This window comes from Sphaerodactylus townsendi, linkage group LG06 (genome assembly GCF_021028975.2).
Source record: "Sphaerodactylus townsendi isolate TG3544 linkage group LG06, MPM_Stown_v2.3, whole genome shotgun sequence".
Taxonomy (NCBI): domain Eukaryota; kingdom Metazoa; phylum Chordata; class Lepidosauria; order Squamata; family Sphaerodactylidae; genus Sphaerodactylus; species Sphaerodactylus townsendi.
The window spans coordinates 133,219,693-133,235,603 of record NC_059430.1 but is presented as its reverse complement, the minus strand read 5'-3'; the positions used below and the strand labels follow the sequence as shown (position 1 = coordinate 133,235,603).

The following is a 15,911-nucleotide window of genomic DNA, read 5'->3' as shown; positions in this document are numbered from 1 at the left end:
TTTTTTCGCCTCACTGCTGCCTTTTGAGGTGGGCCAGGCAGAGGCAGGCCCAAGACTCACTAAAAATTTCAGAGCTGAGCAGAGCTCCTCACGCCAGACATCAGCCACTTGGGCTGCCCAACCCCCACCCCACCCATCCCCGCTGAGTCAGGGGGACTGATGGCCTGTGTCTCCTCCTCCTCCTCCTCAGACACCACCGCAGCTCAGGCCTGAAGGGGAGAGGCCCTGGTGCAAAACTGACTGATGTCTCATTCGATGTCACACGCAGATGTCTTCTGGGACCCCTCTCTGACAAAGAAGAGCAGCTTCAGAGGGCAGCTGTGTTGCTCCGCAGCTGAAGGTGCTGATTTGAGTCCAGCAGCACCTTCGAGACACACAAGGTGTTCAGGGCTTCAGCTTTGAGAGTCGCAGCTCTGGGACCCCAAGCAGGGAGCTTTGACTCTCCAAAGTTCATGCCCTGAAATTCTTGTCAGGCTTTATAGTGCTCCAGGTCTGGCTGCTTGTTCCCAGACAGCTTCGACCTCAAAGAGCAGACTAGAGAGGCCAGTCCCCGCAGCATTAGAGAACACCCGGTGGATCCATGGCCCCACCCCAAGGAACCGTCCAGGAATGCACAGAGTAGACCCGACCCCTGCCCCAACTTACACTGGAAGCTGAGATCCAGGATGGCCCGGGCATCACTGACCTCTTCGCTTGCCATGCTTTTGGCCAGTGGTTTCGGCTCGGATGTAGTCAGCTGCCAGTGCCTCAGCTGTCGGAAGGACCTAGGGGGATGAACCACCTCCATGACTGGCATACAGAGACAGTCGCATTCCTAGCTGGGCATCTGCCCTTATGAGCTCATGCAAAACCCCACCATAACCCCCCCCCCCCCCCGAGCTCGTGCCTGCTTCAAAACGCAGCCCTCGCGAGTGGCAGCTCTATAAATGGGCTGCCCTGCCAGCGTTCCCTGGGCAGGGCTGGGAAACAGGTGCAGCTTCTGACTCAGGACTCTTGCATAATCAGAGAAACCGAGCAGGAGCTGGGAGGAGGCCCCTGGAGCGGCCACGGGGCCCGGGCAGGAAGGAGCCAAACACAGCCTGCCCTCGAAACACTCAGCGGGGCAGAGAGCAGGCAAGGTGGAGGAACCCCTGCTCTGCTAACGAAACAGAGGGGCCCTGCGTGATCGCTGGCCCCTCCCCCCCAGCTGGTCCTGACACTGGCATGGCCACTCCGGCCTAGCTGTCTGCTGGCTGTTTGATCTGCTTCTTCCAGGCTGGGCAGGATTCCCAGAACAGGTTCCCTGTCCTTGTGTCAAGGAGTCACAAGTCTGTGCTCAGGGCCTCACAATGGGGCCGTTCTGCTTCCAGGGGGCGGGTCCTCAAAAGCTTCCTCTGAACAACCCTTGACAGGCATTCTGGAATGACGTCAGGACCAGTTTGAACAACAGGCCAGCTAATGAGCTATTGCTCGGGGCTAATTCTAGCTTGAATGGCAGATTTTTACAGGGGTGCCAACCAAATGGGGGGAAAAACATTTGCCTGATGAGTCACTCCATTTCTGTGGCCCAAAAACACCCCTTTGGAGAGCAGCTGCAGCCAAGCCTAGTGCTGGGGCACGCCCCCTCCCCATGGCTCTCTGGACTGCAAGCGCCTCAGGGCAGAGGTCAGCCTTGGATTTGCATCATGTTTATAAAGGCAGTCACAATGACAAAAACACCATGACAAAAACACAAGACACTTGTTGTGGATCCTGGGGCTTGGAGAAGGAGCGCGCTCTGCTGAAGGGAACCTCGGCATAGATCTCACTGGTTCCTGCTGATGTGAAACAAGTCAGCAGGTTAAAAATCCTCACCAAAAACTTGGGTGAACCCACCCACTGGCTCCCCTGGCCACGCCCAGTCCCTGCCTGTTTCTAAGTGATGATGATGAAAAAGAGCATTTACTTATTTTCCAATCTAAATAGATAAAAACAGCAACATACATCAATAAAGCCGGGCAGCAGCTGAATTTGTCCCTTCAAAACACTGAGCCTTCATGGAAACTATGCAAATCTTTACAGAGGCCATCTCATCATTATCTCCTGCTCAGTAAAAGGCAGAGAACTGGCCTGGAGGTCTTTATGCTGCCGACACCCAACAGAAACAAAGAAAGGGGAATAAGGGTGAATTTCTCAGGTATGGTGCAATTTGCCCTCCAAGAAGGAATCTGGCAGCTCAGGGGTTATGGACATGCCCGGACTGCTGCCAACATGTGGACCCCCCCCCCCCCATCAAGCCCAGGGTTGGAGAAGCTGCGACTCTCTCTCTTGCAAAAAGAGAACAAGGGCACGATTGGGGGAGGGGGGGCTGGGACGGACCTCGGATGCTGTGGCCAGAGCCTCGGAACCAGGCCAGGCAGGGGGAGAGCATGATGGGAGCCTCCCCTTGCTGCTTCCCTGTCAGTTCAAGTGGGTCTGGTTCTTCAGAGCCTACTTTAGCCAGACAGCCCGGAAGGGAAGCCAGGGAAGTTCAGGGCAGGAAGTTTAGCCGCACAGTTGCAGAGGCACTCTGCATATGCTCACAGGCATTCCTCTCCAGTCTTGTCCCCAAGGAGCACCCACCCCATTTTTGAAAAGGCTTGTGTGGCTGAGTTGCAGTTCTACAAACGGGCTCTTCTTCCTGGGGTCTCATTTGCACCTTGACTTTTAACATCACTGGTTAGAGATGGAAGAAAAACAGTTGGCTTTTATACACTGTTCTTCTCTATCTTATGGAGCTTCAAAGTGGTTTATCATCACAATCCTTTCCTCTCCCCAAAACCTTGTGAGATAAGTGAGGCTGAGAGAGTTCTGAGAGAACTGCAACTGGTCCAAGGTCACCCAGCCAGCTTCATGTGGAGGAGTGGGAAATGAACCCAGTTCCCCAGATTAGAGTCTCCTGCTTTTAATCATTATACCACACTCGGGGAAAATGTGACTAATTATGCTTTTAATAAGGGACTGAGCTAAAAAAAACTCCATATAATTATGCACCACGATGCAGAGGGAGGGTGCAGCTCGCTCACTCCAGTTCAGAAGAGGACGTTGGTGTCCCAGCTCACTCCTGCAAGCAGTACAGAATTGTTTTAACTCCAGAATACGGGGAGGGGGATGTTCCCTACCGAAAAGACCACGGTGCAAATGGAAGTCTAATCTCAAACATGCCAGGGGCCCCAGGAACCCCTCTCCTCTCCTACCCCTTACCAAAATAAGCAAGGCCCAAAGATGTATCCAAAGGGAATGGTGTCTGCATGCATGTGTGTGCTTAATTCATACTGTGCACCTCCCACTCTTGAAATCCAACACTAATTTATACTCCACTGAAATACACAAAATATAGTACAGTGTGGAGAGAGCCAGAGTGGTGTAGTAGTTAAGAGCAGATGGATTCTAATGTGGATAACCAGGTTTGATTTCCCACTCCTTCACCTGAGTAGCAGAGGTTTATCTGGTGAACCAGATGTGTTTCCGCACTCCTACATTCTTGCTGGGTGACCCTGGGCTAGTCACAGTTCTTGCTGAACTCTCCTAGGCCCACCTACTTCACAAGGTGTCTGTTGTGGAGAGAGGAAGGGAAAGGAATTTATAAGCCACACTGAGTCTCCTTACAGGAGAGAAAAGTGGGGTATAAATCCAAACACTTCTTCTTCTACATCTGCATAACTGACAGCAATCTGTGGCCCATATTTTCAAATATCTAAATTAATGGATTAGGGTCACACTAATGCTAAACAGATTTTTCTGCAAAATTGGGGGATCCCCAGGTTGTCAGAAAAATTTGAAATGTTAAAAAAAAAACCTTTCCCTCCAAATGTAAAACACAGTTGACCATATAAAGGGAAGAACCGGCAGTGGCTGCACAGAAGACCACTCTGGGCCCGTCGATCACAGCAGATGCCAGGAGAGGCTCCAGATCTGGCAGGGTGACAGCAAAAGGTGCCAGGAGCCACTACAGGTTTGGACGGGCTCTGCGGTGTATGGTGGGGTCTGGAGCCACGCCAGGCTCAGCGGTGGGATAAGAAATGGGATCCTCTCCACAAATCTTGTTGGGGCCGCACTTGTAAAAAATAATCAAAGCAAAATTACAAATATAACAGTTTAGTGCTGAGTTTATCAAAAGCAGTCCTAAATGGAACCACCTTCAACAGCCTCCCAAAGGTTGACCGTGAGCGAGCCAGAGACGCCTCCTTGGGGAAAGGACTCCATAACTGTGAGGTCACCACTAAAAAGCCGTCTTTCACAAACCACCTGAAGAAGAAGAAGAAGAAGAAGAAGAAGAAGAAGAAGAAGAAGAAGAAGAAGAAGAAGAAGAAGAAGAAGAAGAAGAAGAAGAAGAAGAAGAAGAAGAAGAAGAAGAAGCAGCAGCAGCAGCAGCAGCAGCAGCAGCAGCAGCAGCAGGAGGAGGAGGAGGAGGAGGAGGAGGAGTTTGGATTTATATCCCCCCCTTTCTCTCCTGCAGGAGACTCAAAGGGGCTTACAATCTCCTTGTCCTTCCCCCCTCACAACAAACACCCTGTGAGGTAGGTGGGGCTGAGAGAGCTCCGAGAAGCTGTGACTAGCCCAAGGTCACCCCGCTGGCGTGTGTGGGAGTGTACAGGCTAATCTGAATTCCCCAGATAAGCCTCCACAGCTAAAGTGGCAGAGCAGGGAATCAAACCCAGTTCCTCCAGATTAGATACATAAGCTCTTAAACTCCTACGCCACTGCTGTCCACCAAAATGAGACACTTTGGTGGATAGGACCAACAAAAGGACCTGATCTTAATTCCCAAGCAGGAATTTACAGACTTACAAGATTTAAAATACTGCGAACCGACACCACAAGGCATTCAAACAACAACAACAATGAGGACAACCAGTGGCATACCTAAGCAAACTGGAGCCCTGGGCGGTCACCCTCCCCCACCGTGACCAAACAATGATTTTTTCCACCAGGTCATTTCAAAGTCACCATCACATTATAGAACATGCCCCAACTCACAAATCTGAACACAGCAATGGACCATGCCACACAGCAGAAATATTGTTTTGGAAACATTTTCAAAATGCTTTCAAAATGTTTTATTACTGCTATGAAAACATTTTATGGTGTTGTATCCAGTCCCATCAATTGGGGGAAACAGCATCACTTTCAATGTTATTTAAACTGGGGACCCCAGATTCTCCCTTTAAGGTGGATTTAAAAGGATAATCTGAGCTCCCTAGTTTAAACAAGTGATGCTGGAATCCTTTACCCTCAAGCTTATCATTTTCAATGGTACATTTAAGTTAGGGGAGCCCAGATTCTCCTTTTAAATCCACCTTAAAGGGAGAATCTGGGGTCCCCAGTTTAAACAACATTGAATGTGATGCTATTTTAGGGTGGATTCTCCCCCACCCTGAAACAGCATCACTTTCAGTGTTTAAACTGGGGACCTAAGATTCTCCCTTTAAACCCATGTCGAAGGGGGTGAATTTAATAACAACAACAACAACAACAACAACAACAGCCTTTATTAAGCATGGAGGGAATAAAAGAAAGAAAGAAAACAAGCACTGGCAGGAAGGGGGTGGATTTAAAAGGAGAATCTGGGGAAATTTAGGGGGTGCCTGCTGTCAGGGGTGCAATTATTAAGATAGCAGCACCAAAATTTCAGAGTATCTTCATGAGACCCTATTGATGATACCACCCAGGGTTTGGTGAAGTTTGGTTCAGGGGGTCCAAAGTTATGGACACTCAAAGGTGTAGTCCCCATCTCCTATTAGCTCCCATTGGAAACAATGGGGGATGGGGGCACTTCCTTTAGGAGTCCATAACTTTGGACTCCCTGAACCAAACCTCACCAAACCTGGGTGATATCATCAGGAGAGTCTCCCAAAAAATCCCAAATCTTGGTGCTGCTAGCCTAAAAACTGCACCCCCTGCAGACCAAAAACAGGAAAAACACTGAAAAAACAAAAAAATTCCACAAACGAACCTGCATTTTTTGCGCCTGCCACAAGGGGGTGCCCTGAGCAACTGCCCCCTTTGCCCAATGAGAGGAACGCCTCAACAGAATCAAAGAGCAACGTGAGCCAGAAATTACTAAGGCAGGGTATACAATGCAGAAAATAAAGTTGCAAAAAGTAGAAGACTATGCAGTAAGTGTAAGGTGGCACCAAATGGAACAGTGATACACAACACACAGATACTGTGCCAATGAAGATGTACAAAAGACTTGCTCCTGCTACACACCTTCTACATTTGGGAGAAGAGCCTCCTAGGCAACCTGGGAAACAAACCACCCGCTTCCACCTTTTCTCCTCCCACCCACCCCCCCCATTCTCAAGCCCACCAACAGTCTGGGAGCCTCTGATGCCCCCCCCCCTCCAAAGCATACCTGATAGCGGAGCCAGGAGAGAATCCCGCTCCTGGACTATGTCTGAACTAAAAACGATTGGAAAATTTATTTCTGTCTTGTATTTGTTTAGGTAGGAACTGATTTGTATTAGGTAGAAATAGGATTTGTAAGTTTCCCTGTATTTGTGCTTGTATGGAACCTCCTTGGCCCAGGGCAGAGAGCCATCTCTGCCCTACCCGGACTTATCCCATTCACGTGTAAAGTCCCCTGATGCACACGGACAAAGGGAAACCTCAGCCGAAGCGCCTTGCCCTGCTTAATCTCGTCAGCAGGCAGATAAGGGGACTCACGTCATCGCTCTTGGCTTCCTGACCCCGGACACCTGGAGAAAACCTTTGTGTGTCCCCCGCCAGTGGACACGTCATCGCCTCGCCCTGCTCTGGCGCGAAACTTGAGAAGAGGATGCATATCGGACACTGATTGGTTCCTGCATGTTGCAAATGAATGATTGGTTGTTTTGAATGGTGGTGGGCTGTCTTTGGTTCTCCCGGGCTCCCGACGGGAGAAAGTGTACTTAAGGGATTGTAAGGCTGCTAGGCAGCAAAGTGTTGGTGCGGAAGGGAGGTGCTGACACTTAGGTCAGCATCTCAATAAATCTCTTTTATATATCCGAGCCTTGTCGGGTCTTGCTTGGGTTCCTGGGCGCTGCCGAGAGCGGGATACTCTAGAGCAAGGAAAGTGTTACCCTGAGCAGCGCGGTAACATACCAGCTTTACCAGCAGCAAATGCCACCTTCAGCCTCCTGGGATGGGTGATGCAGAAGCCTGGCAGATCCACATTTCCAGGCAGTTTTGGGCATGACTTTTGTGCCCTTCCCTACCAAAGAAAAACTCTCTGGTTCCTCCACGTCTCCTTCTTCTCCTTGCCCTGTAAGGATCTGAACTTCACAAGCACCACAGGAGAAGGATTCTGCAAAGCACATTGGTGGTGAAAAGTGTAAGTCACAAGCTGTGGCCCCACCACGGCCGGCCTCTGTGTTGTGACTCTCTATTTCCTTGGTGGTCTTCCAGCCAAGTAACTATTCGGGGCCGACCCTGCTTAGCTTCCGAAATCTGACAAGATTGGACTAGCCTGGACCATTCAAGTCAGGGCAGAGATTTGCCTCTGTGACGTGACTTTGGCATTTCTTTGTGTTCTCCCATCAAAGTCTTACTGGGGCACAAAGCACACCGGAGGCACCAACATTTAATGATTGCACACACACATGATTGAGGTAACAAATGTTTTGTCGGGATTCCCACACAGCCCTCCACAAACCACCTGGCTGCTTCCAAGAGGCAACGCGGTGGGGGGGGGGGGGCAACCAGCAGGCTGCAGCCTCTGTGCCTTCTGGGCGTGGTGGGGCTCCAAGGAGGCAGCTGAAGGTTTTTACAGAAGATACTGAGAAAAACAGCCTGAAGCTGTCGAAGCAACCTGTGGCCCTTCCTTGCCCATCCAGAAGGAAAACCTGTTCTGCAACATATGCCCACGCCCAGCCACACAGAGCCCAGGAAGTTGGGGCTCACGGCTGTGTCACAACAGCCGCCGAGGGGGAGATGAGCCCAGAATCAGGACTCAGCTGGGACAAAAGAATCCTGAAAACTTCACAGGATACAGCTGCCAACACCTCACGAGCTTCACCTCCCCTCTCCAAATGCGTCTTAGGATAGGATATTTAATTTATATACCCCCTCCCGCAAGGGACTCAGGGCAGTGCACAACAACATGACATCATACAACAACCATCAAAACATAACATCAATAAACATTGGATCAAACATAGCATCATAAATATCATGAACATAACACCACAGAACATCACAGACGTTTTGGCCTTTCATGCCAGCCTCCCCCCACTTAGGAAAACCCAACTCTGCTCTCACCAGCAGGGAAGTTTTGCAAGAAGTGAGCTGCAGGACCCAACGAAGGCATCAGGCAGCGGTCACCTGGACTCCCCATCCAGTTAGAAGTTCTTCCCCATAGGCTCCTGAGCCCACCCTAGCTATCCATATGACCAGCTGAGCCCCAGAACGGCCAAGAAGGAAACCAGCAAAAAATGAATGCTGAAGAGAAGTGCCTCTACGCAGAGTACTTTCATCCCTTTTCTTAGCCAGTTCCCCCAGACCTGCAATGAAGGGCAAAAGCTCTCTGCCTTCCCCTGGGACCAGGACCGTCCAACCTCTTCAGCTGCTGCGTCCTCACACCCTAGGTGAGGGGCATGAATGTCACCCTGAGGAGGCACGGCGAGGGCAGCCCCCCTCCCCGCATCCCTGTTTGCAAAGCTCTTGGAGGTGGCAGGTGCCGACTGGAATCAGAGGCGTATCTATGCAAACTGGAGACCAGGGACAAAACCTGAGTTTGCCGCCCCCCGGTATGGGCGGCGACCCTCCCCCACCACGACCAAACAATGATTTTTTTGTACCAGCTCACAAAATACCTCCCACCTCCAGCAAAACATAAATGGCTCTCTCCCCACCAACTCTCTTTCCTAATTTTGTCCTCACACCAACCTTATGAGGTAGGTTGTTAGCCTGAGAAACAGCTCCAAGTCTGTGCAAGTGGGTATTAAGCATGTAAATCTCTCACAAATCACCCCCAGCAAAACATTTACCAAACAAATGTCAGCATAATCTCTCACAAAACACCTGCAGTGGAATCCACACTCCAACAGCAACACTTTCAATGGTGTTTAAACTAGGGAGTCCAGATTTTTCTTTTAAATCCACCTTAAACGGAGAATCTGGGGTCCCCAGTTAAAACATTGAAAATGATGCTGTTTTGGGGTGGATTCTCCCCCACCCTGAAACAGCATCACTTTCAATGTTTGAACTGTGGACCTCACATTAGGGCACCCCTTTTGGGAGTCCATAACCCCCTGAACCAAACCTCATCTAACTTGGGTGGTACCATCAGGAGAGTCTCCTGAAAAATCCCTGAAATTTTGGTGCTTCTACCCTAAAAACTGCATCCCCTGCAGGCCAAAAACTGAAAAAAAAACCACTAAAAAGACACACACAAACCTGAATTTTTTTGCGCCCTCCACTAGGGGGTGCCCGGGGACATGTGGTACCCCATATTCCTTAGGCAAATACACCACTGACAGGAAGCCAACATCTCACAGCCTCCCAACTGAATACAAGGGCACGGTTCAGGTGGGAGCCCCAGTTAGCTGTGCCCACCAGGGAACAGCCTGTCCTGACCCCCTCCCCAGGTAAGGAACGAGGCCCCAGGGCCAGCCTTGTCTGCTCTGGGCCTCCGTTTCCTGTGCAAAAGACAATTCTGGCCAGAGCTGTTCTTGCACAGCAGTGGGAAGAAAAGTCACAAAGGGCCAGATCCCCTCAATGACAGGCAGTTCTGCAAATTTCATAGAATTGGGTTTTATGGATCACCACCTAGGGCCCCAGAACCGAAAACCGCTCAAACAAGGCTTGTCCCAGGGGAAAATTTGGTCAGAAAAGCGATATGTCAGTTTGTGCAGTGGTTAGAGCGCAAGACTAGAGCCTGGAAGACACAGGTTTGTGTCCCTGCTCTGCCAGGGAAGATCTTGGGCCAGTCGCACACACTCACCTTGGCCCACCTCACAAGGTGGTTCTGAGGATGAAGTGGAGGAGAGAAGACCAATGCAAGTCGCTTTGGGTCTCTATTGGATGGACTACCAACGAAGTAAATATAATCTGACCTTACCCAGATAAAACAACTGCAAAGGAAAAATTGTTTAGGGAAGGATCTGAACCTAAGACCCTGACAAGAATGTTGGCACCTCAGTTCCCCCATGTTTCAACCTAGATGCCCCAAGGCAGTCCAACCTCATCAGATCTTAGAAGCAAAGGAGGGTGGACCCTTGTCAGAACTTAGACGGGAGGCCACTGAGGAAGGCCCGAGTCGCTATGCAATGGCAAACCACCTCTGAACCTCTCCTGCCTCGAAGACATCACTGGGTCAAAGAAGCCGGCTGTGACTTGGCTGCATTTTCTCCACACACCCAGTAACTGTAGGCCTGATTTAAAGCTGAGGCTAATTTAAAGCAGAGCAGAGACCAGCCACAAACTGCCAGAGCAAGCACACCTGACAACTGGGTGCACAACCCCCACACCTGGCATTCGGGAGGCCCCAGTGGCGCATCTGCCAGAGAGACGTGGAGGGTCAATTGGCCCCAGGTGCGGGAGGGGCCTGGCGGGCCGCAGGAGCAGCCCATCCCGCCCATCCTCTGTTAAATCCTGACCAGCCCAAGCTCAGTTAAATCTTCCTTCCTGGCGGAGTCCCCTCACAAGTCCTGAAAAGGCTGCGCTTGAAGGGGCCCATCCAGTCAGCATTATGCTTCTCGCCTCCCCTATACCTGCCCCATCCAAAGCAAAAGAGCAGCCAGGGGCGGGGTGACACCCTGGTTGTCGGCAGGAGAGGTCAAGCAGCAGCGGCGGCGGCAGCACAGCCAAGAAGCAGGCAGTCCTTTGGGGAGCGGAAGGGCCATTCTCTGCAGCTCATGCCAAAGAGGGCCTAAAAGCCACAAGCTGGACGTGGATCTCGAGAGGTCAGAGAAACACTCTGCACAGCCTCAGGTGGCTCAAAGTCAAGCTCAGGAAGTAGAAAAATATTCTGAGGCCCCAACACATATTAAGCCCCACTCCTCCCAAAACCAAAGGCCTGCTCTGGCCAAAGATGGGGGTGAGAGTTTTCCTGGAGCCCCAGACAACCTGCAAAAATAAACTCCAAAGAGGAATAAGGCAAGATTGCAGCCTCTTCCCCCCCCCCCCCCCCGCCCCCCAGCAAATATGGGGCACTTCCTTCCAACCTGGGTGCTGCCAGGTTTTACAAGCAGTCCCATAAATGTACCGGAAGCCATAAAATGAATTCACATTTCTCGAATCACAGGGAACCAAACACCTGGAACTCTTCCGCTTCCAAATGCATGCTTGCACGATTAGTCTGCCAGTGGTTTGTCCAGAGAGGGACGTGTGATCAGGAGTCCTGGTAAAGGCTGACCAGTCCACGCTCAGTTAGATCCCCCTCCCTGGCGGAGTCCCCTCGCAAGCCCCGAAAAGTTTGCACTTGAAGGGGCCCATCCAGTCAACTTGGCGCTGCTGTGAGCGTCTTTATACTCACGTCCCGCCCGAAACAAAAGAAATCTGGCCTTTCGGAAGGTTCTGGCAACCCTGCTCCCTGTGAGTGCCACCAGCCCTCGCCGCCGCCCAGTCGTCTGGAGCAGAAGAGTCAGCCAGGCACTGAGCCGACAAGAAGCGCCGCCGCTCGCCTCCCCGCCTGGCCGGCTTCCCTCACTAAGCCTCTCAGCAATGCCTGCCTAACGACGCCTTAGCAAAAAGGAAGAACTGCAGATGCGGCTCCAACGCTGTCAATACGTCCACCCACATTTTGTGCAAAAGGCTGAGACACCCCCCCCGCCCCCCTTCTGCTACTGACCAGGCTGGACCTGCAGCGGAGAAGCTGATCTTCCTCTCCCTTTTCCAACGACCCCTTGAAAAGGGATCATTTCACGGGCAGGAGAGCAGCCTCGGTGGGGCGAGAGCGGCTCAGCTCGGCCCCCTTTGCAAGGCCCCGATGCCCGCCCCACACACACCCCTCCCCCTTGCAAGCCTCTTCCGGAGGTGTCGGGCGGGGGAGGCACTCCCCTCCCCCGAGAGCCAGCAGGTTCCCCCGCCGCACCTCAACCCGCAGAAGCCCCCGACGGGACGGCACAGAGCCTCCCCCCCCCCGTTTCCCTCTGGGGAGGGTTTGCGAGTCCCCCCCCCCTCCCCGGGAAACCTGCAGCTGCCTCCGAGCTGGACGGGCGGCCGTCTCCGTTTCCCTGGGAGGCGGCCCGTCTCGGCCTGCCAAGTTTGCAAGCCCACCTGGAGAGGCCGCCGCTGCCGCCTCCTCTTCAGCGGGGACTGAGGCTGCTGATGGGCGCCGGCTCGGAGGGGCGTCGCACGGGAGAGCCGTCGGAAGAGCCTGCCTCCGGCTCAGCCCCAGCCGCCCTCGCCCGGCCGCCAGTAGGTCTCCTGCCCTGACTTGGGCAACTCCGCAGGTAGGACCACTCCCGGCCGAAGCATGTCGGGAAGTGTAGTCGTTTCGGCCGCCAGGACCGGATCCGTCCCGCCCACCGTCCGCCCCCTCGAAAGCTCCTGGCCGGCGTGCCTCGGGGCTTGGGCAAAGTTTCGCCCAAGGGACGCGCAGAGCCCGGCGCCTACCCCGAAAAGAAGTTCGCCCGCCGCTCGCAAACCGCGGGAGAACCGCAACACTCTGTCCATGCTCAGAGGCGCGACCCTTTCCTCCCCACCCAATGGCAGCCAGTGGGAGAACGTGAACCCCCGCCGACCGGTGCAACTCACGAGATCGGGCGGAGATTCGGAGGAAGCCCTCCGGTGCTGGCGGGAGGTGGGGGATGCGGCTCACCGCCTCCTGTCTCTCCCCAAAGTTCGGCGCATCCCTCGGGAGGTGGCGAGGACTACAATTCCCAGCAGTCCCCGGGGCCCGCCAGCTGATGCATAGCTTTGGAATGCACCCCGCCTCCTTCTCACGATTCTCTAGCGAGGGGAAGCGGGGGGCTCGGTCTGCCGCTTACTTTCCCCCAACCTCACCTCACCTCAGGCAGAAGAGCCTCCCCCCTTCTTGTGGGACAGACACCCACCCCTTTTCCACCAGCAGCCTCTGAACACGTGCAGAGCGCCCTTCTGCACCCACATGGCATGGACCCGTTAAGGACCGGCGTGCCCCCTTTTGGTGGAGCACCCTTGTCTGAGTGGGCTCCCAGTGAAGTGTCAGCATTCCCGAGGGCGGGGGGGGGCGGGGGGGGAGGGATCTGGGATTCCCCAGGAGTGCACAAGAAGGAAGTGCCATGTGGGGTGCAGGGCCTTCTTTTGAAACCAGAGCCGTCCGGAAGAGAGCTGTGAGGTTCTGGGAAGGATGCTACTGAAAGGAGAGAGGTCACCAAACTATGGCTGGTGTTTGTGCTGATCCAGACTTGCCCAGGTTAATCCTCTGTCTCATGTTTGCCAGGTGACATCAGCCAGACTTCAAAGGGCTGCTTTTTGGGAGGAGTTGCCCCCTCCCCCATTAGGCAGCAACCGCTCTGCTTTTTTGCAGTCCCAAAGTCCAATCGCAAAGCAAAATATTCACCTCCCTCCTGATAAGGACATTCCAGAAGGTCTCTCGGTCATTTGGAGAATGTGCCCTGCAGAGCAGCTCTGGGCACTGCCTGGGGGCCTCGGAAAGAGAACAGATAAATCCTGCAGTGGACCCTGTCCCTGAGGCAGCAGAGTGTAGTGGTTAGACTGTCAGGCTAGGCTCTGGGAGAGCCTCCCCCCACCACTTTGCCACAGAATCCCACAAGGTTGTTGTGAGGATAAAATGAAAAAAGAAAGTCACTGTGGGTGCCCACTGCAGTGGGGAAGTGAGTGGAATATAAACAAAGTAAATAAATGGGGTGGACTTGATGGTCCTCTCCAACTCTGTGATTCTATGGTACCCTGTTTCCCAGAATATAAGACATCCCCTGAAAATAAGACGTAGTAGAGGTTTTGTTGAAGTGCGAAATATAAGGCATCCCCCGAAAGTAAGACGTAGCAAAGTTTTTGTTTGGAAGCATGCCTGACGAACAGAATACAGAAAAATAAGACATCCCCTGAAAATAAGACATAGAGCATCTTTGGGAGCAAAAATTAATATAAGACACTGTCTTATTTTCAGGAAAACACGGTAGCCTCCAGAATAGAAGCTGGACAGGCCCCAGCAATCTCCCATGACCCTTTCTCAGCTAAGAGAAGAGCCGCAGTATCTGTACACAGAAGGAAGCCCCCACCACTGTAGCTGTACCAGAAGGCACATGGGGACACACATCACAACGTGAGTGCACAAAACTGTGACTTAGTCAAGTTCTGCACTCCAAATCCACCGCCATGTACCGCTGAAGGCGCTGTGGATTCTGAGATGGAAAACTGCGCCACTCTCATTGCCTTGATGTCTTGCTGTGTGAGAATTGTAAATGTTTCCCTGTTTCCCTCCTCCCTTCCTGGCAATCTCCTGGCGCCAGCCCACCTTCAAAGAGGTGTGAAAGGTTCCCAGGTCCTTTGAAGCTCTGTAGTGTAATTGTAGTAGAAACTGTAGTAGTCATTTGGTGTGGGGCGAAACGGGGGGGGGGGGATTGAAGGATATAGGTCCTGGATCTGAGCTCTCTAGCTCAGATCCTGCTTTACATTGTTTCTCTTCTTATTACCTGGAATAAACTGCTTTTGAACTTTCCTATGGTCTCTGTTATTTCCACGTTCGAGAGTCTGACATACACTGGGTTTTGTGGGCTTTCCGGGCTGTATGGCCGTGGTCTGCTAGAGCTGGTTCACAGCCCGGAAAACCCACAACAACCAGTTGAATCCTGCTGTGAAAGCCTTCGACAAGACATATTTGTACAGTTTCAGCCACGTGGCTTATGGCTGTCCTATCTACACCGCTCCTGTAGAATCTCTCAGCAGGGATCTGAATCTTTTCAGCTAACCCTCCCTTCAGTCCTTGAACTCAGGAAAGCAACCAGCTGGCTTGTTTTCAAGTGACTGAAAACATCCTCTCGCCCGACAGGCATTCTGGCGTTCTTCAGGTAACCCAGGAGCCCGGAAAGCCAGGGTGGAGGCTGTAACGTGACTTTCAGGAAGTGGGTCAGGGCTTCACATGGACACAACAAAAAGAAAGATCCACAAGGCAAGACACATTTTAACACACTTTTGTGTTGTTCAAGGAACTGTTGCATTGGAAAGGCTATTTTGGGTCAATTCTGCATGGCCCAAATATCCCAGGTTGAGCCAGGGAAATATCCCAGTTTGGCCAAGAAGTGGATTCTTGGGGTGGATTCTCAGACCCGGGGGGGGGGGGGGGGGCTGAGAAAGGGAGCTCCTTGCCTCTGCGTTTCGTGCCATGGCTCAGGGTATATTCTCGGACCTTAATATGCAGCGGTGGCCGGGGGAGGGGGGTTGGGAAGGGGAGCTGCTTGTCCCCGCATTGTGAGTTGTGGGATAGGTGTTTTTTGTCACCCACAGAGAAGGAAACCACTCTTCTTCCCAGAGGATCCCTGGCTGGGCAGGTAGGGGGTGAGGGTGCAGTTGATCTGCAAGCCGCCTCCTGTGGGACCCAGGACCAGGGGTGCTCCCCATGTGCTCCCTGGCTGTGGGGAGGCTTGAACCTCTTTGGGACTGTTCTTTTTTCCCCAGCATTGGTGGGGGGAGGCCAGATGTTTCGCTGGCCTCTCATTTTTTGCCAGCAGTCTAGGGATCAGTTCTTTCGGAACAAGGCAATTGTGACTGGATCTGGCATATTATCTTCTCTTTTTTTAAGTAGAGAGGCCAGGCAGAAGACCCTCCGCAATGTGAGAAAGTTCAGTATCCGCGTGGATGCAGAGCTTTCTCACTGTGGAAGGGGCTGGCAAATTGCCAGGTTCTGAAGTTCTCCAGGCTTGATGCCTGCCTGATCAAGGTTTTGGGGTCTGCCTCCTGCCCACCTGACCTCGAGGTGTGGGGGAGCATGGGGGAGTGGGTGGAACCAGTGTGCCCTCTGTCAAGAAAAAAGGCTCGCCGTGTCC

General features: G+C 52.6%; 1 protein-coding gene across 4 annotated transcripts in view; it reads right to left on the bottom strand.

Moving 5' to 3' along the window:
* PPP1R13L (protein phosphatase 1 regulatory subunit 13 like) overlaps nucleotides 1-12,770 on the bottom strand; it is a 30,472-nt gene extending 17,702 nt beyond the window's left edge. The window contains exons 1-2 of one of the 4 annotated variants that reach the window (XM_048499282.1): nucleotides 12,679-12,770; nucleotides 646-764 (exon numbers count right to left, since the gene is read on the bottom strand). In XM_048499282.1, the coding sequence (XP_048355239.1) occupies nucleotides 646-700 (55 nt within the window). In that variant the 5' untranslated portion in view covers nucleotides 701-764; nucleotides 12,679-12,770. Of the gene's footprint in view, nucleotides 1-645; nucleotides 765-1,962; nucleotides 3,351-11,770; nucleotides 11,891-12,198; nucleotides 12,334-12,678 lie in introns of those variants that run through there. The other 3 variants (XM_048499280.1, XM_048499281.1, XM_048499279.1) reach the window with 3 other exon arrangements.
* Between the last annotated feature and the right edge of the window lie 3,141 nt (nucleotides 12,771-15,911).